This window comes from Aulostomus chinensis, chromosome 9 (genome assembly GCF_037954235.1).
Source record: "Aulostomus chinensis isolate RoL2024-O1b breed Wild chromosome 9, RoL_Achi_v1.0, whole genome shotgun sequence".
NCBI classification, from domain to species: Eukaryota; Metazoa; Chordata; class Actinopteri; order Syngnathiformes; family Aulostomidae; genus Aulostomus; species Aulostomus chinensis.
In genome coordinates, this window is record NC_141328.1 from 7,970,993 (window position 1) to 7,979,567 (window position 8,575).

At 39.5% G+C, this 8,575-nt stretch overlaps 1 protein-coding gene across 1 annotated transcript in view; it reads left to right on the forward strand.

The window, feature by feature from the left end:
* LOC147255660 (adenylate cyclase type 6-like) overlaps positions 1 to 7,884 on the forward strand; it is a 41,344-nt gene extending 33,460 nt beyond the window's left edge. The window contains exons 17-24 of the mRNA XM_086213493.1: positions 37 to 212; positions 1,197 to 1,223; positions 1,334 to 1,363; positions 1,449 to 1,581; positions 1,752 to 2,015; positions 2,094 to 2,298; positions 2,422 to 2,546; positions 4,482 to 7,884. Coding sequence (XP_086069619.1) covers positions 37 to 212; positions 1,197 to 1,223; positions 1,334 to 1,363; positions 1,449 to 1,581; positions 1,752 to 2,015; positions 2,094 to 2,298; positions 2,422 to 2,546; positions 4,482 to 4,610 — 1,089 coding nt within the window. The 3' untranslated portion in view covers positions 4,611 to 7,884. The remainder of the gene's footprint in view (positions 1 to 36; positions 213 to 1,196; positions 1,224 to 1,333; positions 1,364 to 1,448; positions 1,582 to 1,751; positions 2,016 to 2,093; positions 2,299 to 2,421; positions 2,547 to 4,481) is intronic.
* The last annotated feature ends 691 nt before the right edge of the window (positions 7,885 to 8,575 follow it).

Consider the following 8,575-nt stretch of genomic DNA (forward strand, 5'->3'; position numbering starts at 1 on the left):
ACCTCTCTATGATGGCGCTCTCTCTGTTTGTGGCAGTACTTCAGCTACAGTGTGCTGCTGACGCTGCTGGCCTGCTCGGTGTTCCTGCAGATCAGCAGCATAGGGAAGCTGGCCCTCATGCTGCTCATCCAACTCACCTTCCTGCTGCTGGTGGAGTGGCCACAAGTAGCACTATTCGACAATGCAGACCTCTTTGTCACTTCCAATGCCATGTAAGTGCCACTCTGCTGATATTTGGATATTGTGGTGCAAATGCAGCTTTTTTGTCATTTTTGTCTCTCTTCACATTTTTGAAATGGGATTGGTATGTTTTATCAAAACTCTTTGTGTATGAACTGTAATAATTATGTAGCATCTATCTATTTCATATTTATTATCCACAGTCAAAATAGCATATGACATATTCAACACAGAGCAACTATGGTATTGAAACAAATATTGATTAGTGGTGTGATTCCATTAAAAAAATGTAGTTAATCATAATTAAGTGCTTAATCTAAATACTAGTATTTAATAATTATTCAGGGGACATAAAAACAAATACAAGTTTGTTGTTCATATATAGGAATGCATGAAAACTGCTTTTCAACTTTGCTTATAATATCTCAGCCATGATGATTTCCAAACTAGAACCTCTTGTTGAGGAAGTATGTCTCAGGAAGTATTCGGCATTACCCTTTATTGTGCTTGATTTGATCCGTGTTATCGTTTGGTGATTTTAATCCAGGGTGTGTGGCGACATCCTGGACGAGCAACTCCTCTGCTGTCCCATGAGAAACTCGCTGAACTTTCAGTTGTGTTGTTTGAAACGTCCGACTAGTTTACGGCGCTTTGCTAAAGCGCCATCAAAAATGTAATGGGGGCATGGGAAGACACTGCACTCCTCCTGCCTTTTGGTCTGTGCTTGAAGGAGGAAGTAGCACTCAAACTGTTTCATTTAGTGAAAGTAAAATTTACATATTTAGGTTACCAGATAAATCATGGCATCTATCTATATCTATCTATCTATCTATCTATCTATCTATCTATCTATCTATCTATCTATCTATCTATCTATCTATCTATCTATCTATCTATCTATCTATCTATATTGGCACCAATATATTTGACTACTCAGCCCTATAGTATGACCTGGAAAACACTACGTTGTGTATTTAACCATGTGCCCTAATTTATATTTTTGTTTACTTTTTTAGTGATTTAAATGAAACAAGTAGTCAATGGTAAGAATTTGAAATCATTAAATTAACGTGAAAAGCCTTTTTTAAATCATTACATGATCCTAATTTGTGCAAGCAGATATTGACTTTTTTTTTTGTTGTTGCTAATTTAGGTCCAGTTTCAATGAAACTACAAACCAGTGGTAAGAACAATACCCCCCAAAAAATGTTTTCCAAGTTCACAAATTTGTCTCCTCGTAATCTGACTGTGTGTGTGATTCTTGTCAGCCCATATGTTGTGACCAAAGTGTCCCTGAGGGTCATGACTCCAGTGATCCTCACAGTCTTCGTCCTGGCACTGTACCTACACGCCCAGCAGGTTGAATCTACTGCACGCCTCGACTTCCTGTGGAAATTACAGGTATGCAGTGAGTCCACTAGAGGGTGTCATTTAACCACTCACACTGTGGTGAAAGCATCTGACTTCACCTTAAACTGTCTCTGTGTGATATTGTCTGCACTTCTACACCACCACACGCACACACACACACACACACACACACACAGAATAATGGACCTTTTCTCTATCAGGCCACAGAAGAGAAGGAGGAGATGGAGGAACTACAAGCCTACAATCGTCGTCTCCTCCATAATATTCTGCCTAAGGACGTAGCTGCCCATTTCCTAGCACGTGAGCGGCGTAACGACGAGCTCTACTACCAGTCCTGTGAGTGTGTTGCCGTCATGTTTGCCTCCATCAGTAACTTCTCCGAGTTTTACGTGGAGCTGGAGGCCAACAATGAGGGAGTGGAGTGTCTGCGGCTGCTCAACGAGATCATCGCTGACTTTGATGAGGTATGGCTCAGCAGTATTTGTCTGTATTTATGTGTTTATTAAAGTGCAGGTTTGACTTTTGCTGTTCTTTACTCTCAGATCATCAGTGAGGAGAAGTACAGGCAACTTGAGAAGATCAAAACCATTGGTTCCACCTACATGGCCGCCTCAGGTCTAAATGACTCCACCTATGACAAGGAAGGCCGTAGCCATATTACTGCACTGGCCGACTACGCCATGAGACTGAGGGAGCAGATGAAGTACATCAACGAGCATTCATTCAACAACTTCCAGATGAAGATAGGTAAGGACATGCAGCTGCTGTCCAACGGAGATCGGCTGTAGAATATAATTCACAAACGTTTTTAATAAGGAGTTTTATTTTAGATAGATAATTCTGTGGGTTTTTTTTTTCTGAACTATCAAGGTCTAAACATTGGACCAGTGGTAGCAGGGGTCATTGGGGCACGGAAGCCTCAGTATGATATTTGGGGAAACACAGTCAATGTGGCCAGTCGCATGGACAGCACAGGTGTACCTGACCGCATACAGGTAAGAAGTACTGCTCCAAAGCACTGTCAGAAGCATGCAGTTTAACTGATACCTGGGTCAATTACTCTACAAAATAATGTGATTATCAGTGTAGACATTGGTCATTTTTCATATTATCGGTATTAACCTATTTTTATAGGCCAGAAGTTTTTCTTAAACGCATTAATGTACCAGAAGAAAGAAAACAGTTTTTGACATTTCATTTAGCAATTTTTGATTCTGTTTACTAATACCCTGCTGGGAACTCAGCATAATGTGATATTCATCCAAAAAAATGTATGTTTTACGGACTATTTTATTCATATGTTTATCTCTGTTACTTAGAATGTTCAAGGTTTGCACTTACTGCACTTTTTTAAAAATGTTCTGTTCATATCGCTGTAAAATTTACCATTGAAATTTTAACTGCAACTGAATATCAGGTGTGAATATCGGCTTCCTTGAATTAACAACAATTAGTACTGGTCCTGAAAAGACAATATTAGTCGATCCCCAATGTATCTGTCCTGGTGAGGTATGTCACTGGGGAACTATCAACTATATTTTGGAGATAAATATGTCATGGATGGCAAGGGAAATCAATAATCAAAGAAAGGTTGCGATGCGAAGGATAATAGAGGATGAGTCAAATGTGATTTTGGAGCAGTGGACTCTTTTCTTAACCTTGCAGTAAGTCATGTTCGCCCACTTGGGGGCAGTGTAACACACCTTGACATCTTATGAGTTGATTTGGTAAACTTTTCATGATGTAGTTGTTTGTAAGTAGCAGGCAGGTTTTGTTTTTGGTTTTTTTCAGAGTTATGTTTCTATCCACGATGAATCAAAGTCCAGTACTCAAATGTAGTCACATTTTATCGGCTCTGTTTTTGTGGAATGAGTCTTGAAAGCATCTCAGACTTTCACTACTATATGCTTCGTTAAAAACACTGTCCTCATGTTAAAACAATCAAGCATCTAGTATTTTTATTCTTGTGTTTAGCAGATACTTGAAAAAGAGCAGGACATACAGCCCTCTGACAAATCACTATTTTACCAAATTAACTATATTTTTTAGGTTAAGACAGTGTTTGCTGACAGAAAGTCGTCTTTACTGCCCGTCTTCTTTGTTTTAATGGAGCCATATTAAGAATAACGTTGGTCTCATTTTCACTGATTTGTTTATATCGTCAGACAAGCGAGTGAGTAGAGTTTGTCGCACTGTCCATTCACCTACTATTGGACAGCAACACTGATTGCAAAATTCTGATAGAACTGTTATTTTACAATCAAAAACAGACAAAATCAGTTTGATTCCATTTTCTACTGTTTATCCTGTTAAGGGTGACGGGGGGGGGGGGCTGGAGCCTATCCCAGCAGAAGCAGTTCACCCTGGACGGGTTGCCAGTCCATCACAGGGCCAACACATATAGACAGACGACCATTCACACTCACAGTCACACCTACGGTCAATTTAGAGTATTAATCCACCTCGTCCCCTCTTGATGTCTTTGGACTGTGGGAGGAAGCTGGAGTACCTGGAGAGAACTCACACAGGTACAGGGAGAACATCCTGTGATCCTGTGCCCGGGCCGGGGCTTGAATCCAGAACCTTCTAGCTGTGAGGCGACAATGCTAACCGCCGTGTCACCCCTTCCTAGCTTTTATTTTTTATTTTTACAGGAAACACATCAATATTCAGAAAACTAGGACAGTGCTTGCTTTCTCATGAACACTGAGAATAGTGAGCATTTTTGTGGTTGTTATTTTTATCAGACTCATAAGAGCATAAATGTATCACTGCCAGATTTAGAATTAAGATAATCAATTGAACAATTCAATCGTAACATTTTAGCCAGTTCAAACAGGACTGAGCATTCTCCATTTCCCGGGAGTGCATTGTCCACCTCAGCCAGCTGAATATTAAACTAATGTCATCGTTTATCCTCTCACTCTTAGGTGACTACAGACCTCCACCAGGTGCTTGCAAGTAAAGGGTACGTGCTGGAGTGTCGTGGGGTTGTTAAGGTAAAAGGCAAAGGGGAAATGACAACCTACTTCCTGAACGATGGTCCACCCAACAGTTAGCAGCCATGGCAACAGCAGATGCTGGGATGATCCCCACTGCAAGGACACAGCACCACTGAGCAAGGACTCACAGTGTGAGCAAAATGGCTAAAAACCAGAAACGCCATCACTTGAATCCCAAGCAAGGAGGAAAAAAAAAACTTTTAGGACTTCAATAAGGAAAAGTGTTCTTGATGAGAGGAAAATGTTCTCGTTTAACAGCCATTTTGGCTCCCATACATGTTGAAGGACAAGTGTTTTTCTCATGTCTAGCCTCTCTCTCAGGCTTCTTGAAAGATGCAAAGTCTGTTTATTTAAAACAACGCCTTTTAGCCTGTGTCAAAAGATTATTGCTGTACATAAGGCTACTTCTTATTTTACTTTCCCTTTGTTTTATTTTTCTCGGTAATTTTTTTTCCACATGAATTATCAAGAGGTACTCATACTTTGTTTCTGGATTATTTATTTCAATCTCAATGTTTTTGTGCAAAAGGTCCTTTATGAAAACGTGTGAATACATACAGTACGTGCACAAATATCCAGTTTATTACACGTTTATAAGTGTGTATGTACATGCATATTTGTGTGTGTATGAATTTATGTATAAAATGAGGAGAAATATATTGACCAAAGACCAAAGTATTCACTAAAAGCAAGGCAAGACATGTCTGATATGTTCTCACTAAAGGCAGCAATGATCACCGCCTCTTTTCTTTTCGGCAGGAGGCCTGAACCCTCTGTCTTTTAACCAACTGCTGGCAGCAAAGACTGCATCATTGTTTTTCATAAATACTATTAATTTAATTTCGTCTGTCACTCAGGCAGCAAATAGCTGCTCACATTAACTCTAAATTATGCTATTGCCCTCAAACTCTGAGACAAAATAACTAAAGACGACTAAGGATGTTCTTGGAAGGATATTTAAAATCTATATTTTTATCTCTCTTCTCTCCAAGGAGTAGAAGTAGCTCCAGTTAGGATCTTGTCCATTGTTTCATATCAGATCGGTTCCTTAGAGCTTGAGCAGCCAGTAAACAGCTGGTTTCAGCCGTAACAGTATATCGTTATTGACTGCTCCTCCCCTAGGTGAAAAGTATTTTTGATGCAAATGGAAATGAAGGAACTTAGATGAGCGAGTTATTCCAGAACCATCAGGGGGAGAACCTCGGATTTCAGCGCAGTGGTATCGCAAAAGCCGAATTCTTCTATGAAGAAGAAATAGATGAAGGAAGGAAATATATATTGATCTTGACTGAATACTGTGCTTTGTAAACCTGAAGGGGCATAACTATTTTCACTGTGAGGTTTTTATGAAACAACAAATCTGCTTTCTTGCCAAACATAACCGCTTTGACGCATGTCTGATTGTGGTATCTTGTTTTCATTTTTGTTTGTTGAGTATTTTGTATCACTTCTGTATCCATCATTTGTATATTCTTAATGTTGTTATTATTATGATGAATCTGATTAATTATTAAGCTTATTATGATGATTCCATTCCAGTGAAAAAGGATCAAAGACCAGCATGCATTTCTTGTAAAATGCCAGTTGTCAAGCTCAAGCTCACTGGTACCAACTGATCAACTGCAGCCAATGAACTCTGCTAATGTACAATACAGTATTTCAACTGGCGTTAGGCGTGATCATGTAAGTAATAACCATTAGCTGCCTTTGCAGCAGAACCCAAGTGGGTATGCTCACATAAGCATAGCAGTAAACACATATACAGATGATTCACTGTCCTTTGTTTGTAATTTTTGACAATAATGCAGTATTGTAAATCTCAGTCAGGCTTTAAAGGATCATGTCACCCTTACAGGAAATGCACTTATTTGTGATCCCCCGAAGAGCCAGACCCAAAAAGATAGAAGCCCCTCTCTCCTGCAGACTGGCCGAGGCTTGGTGATTTAGCTGGGAAGAGTTAGCAAAGTTTTCAATACACCTTTTCTCCAAAAGCAGCCATTGCTTACATTAATAGAACCAGAGTTGTGGGTAACTTGAGTTATTTAAAAAAAAAAAAAAAAAATCCTGAGATTTTGTAATTTCAGGCACATAGATTTCAGCCAGCACGTAAAAAAACAAAACAAAAACCCAGTCAAAACATCAGGCAATAAAGCAAACCGTCTATACGACTACTGCTGATTCTGGTGAGATCAAGAACCTGACCCTTACTGAATTAGCATTACCAGGAGGAACTACAGATTTCGGATGCTGTGCATAGAAGACAGTCTAACCCACCCTACCAACCACTACTGAGCTAACTCAGCTGGTCTCTGTGAGTCGCAGCTGCCACGAAGGAGAGAAGGGACTCTTATCTTCTTGTCTGACACTGGGGAGGATGGCATACAAATGAATTTCCAAAAACGTTAACATTTTCCTTTAAGGTGGCCTCTCCCTTCCACATGTTCTGTAGTTAAACATAACAGATCATACACCTATTTTTGGTTTTAGTACAAGGCAGAAGAAGGCCCATTTCATTTCAGTCAGTCATTTCTAGTATTATTTCCCACCAATCAGTCTTTCAGTGAAACATGATGCTAATTGCTGAGTTTGATTGCCTTAAGTTAATCTAAAACAAATCATAGACTAACACTATACAAGAACTGTGCCTGCTTGCCCTCTCTGGTTTGCTGATATTTGGATGGAGAGAAGGGGATAAGGGCTTGTCAAGAATATTTTCAGTTAACATCCCACTGTCGCCATGATCTTGACATCTCCGACTCCACCTATCTTGGTAAATGAAAGCCCTGACTTAGCTCTTCCGTCACACTCACCAATGGCAACCAACAGTTGATCATGTTTGTACCAAAGCCAGCTCACACAGCCTTGTGCTATTGGTCCCTCCTGTGCAATGATATTTAAGGCCTCAGGCGTGGTAGAGGCACCAGAGGACAGTAATGTAACGGAGATCACCGACTAACAAGTGAACTGTGACCAATGAAGAGTGATTCATATCAGCAAAGAGTTTATAGAATGGACATGAGTTTATAAAAATGTGCATTGTATGTATTCTATTTCTATTGGCTGTCCATAGACTTGTGTTAATTGTTAACTCTTGGGATGTTTTGGGGGAACAGGAGAGGAATGTTGTCCCCATACTACTGAAACAGTGTTTTTGCTCAGGCCTGATGAATCCTTCCGTATTTGTTTTGTTTTATTTGTATTTTCCCTGAGTTGGAGGAGCTGAAAGGGGAGGGTTTTTGCAAAGCTGAGGGATGAGAAGAGTTGAGGACTATGACAAAGAGAAAAATAACATTTCCCCTTGATGAAAAAGCATTAAAAAAAATCAATGGCTCTTTGGTGTCTTCATATATTTACTAATGTTGGTTTATGTGCTCCATTCATGAAGAGACAGACTTCCTTCGGTTCTAAAAAACTGTTTGTGTTTCATAATTACTTCAATGTCTAACAGCTTCCGCTAAGGTTTAGTGTGTGCTGACTGTATCTAGAAGCCACAGTTTTGCTTTGTTACCCAGGCAAGTCAACATAAGTACAAACAGATCTACTTTTGTCATGGATAATGTCATCTCTACAGCAAAATGCTTCACAAAGCAGAAAAGTATATCATTTAAAAAGTAAAGGATGAATAAAAGTGATTAACTGACATAAAAATAGCTTAACATTGAGGCAATTAAAAAGTGTGTATGATTCTTTCATGATTTTAATTAGTTGATTAGGGGAATAATGGCAGCTTGGTATCATACTCTGCAGGGCTTTAAAAGTCAAAAATATGATTTTGAAAATTGACGCGAAAACACACAGGGACCAGGGGATGCTAAAATAGGTGTGGCATGGGCATGCCTTTGAGTTTTGGGTGAGGGTTGGAGCTGTGCTCTTGCACATCTGTCGAAGCATGAAAAAACTCCATTAGCAGCCCACGAAGGAGGTGATATGGTTGGATATGCATGCATCAGTCTTTGGAGATCATTAAAATGAAATAAGAGATCAGTTTTTGTAAATATTTCTCAGGAGATAAAAACACAACT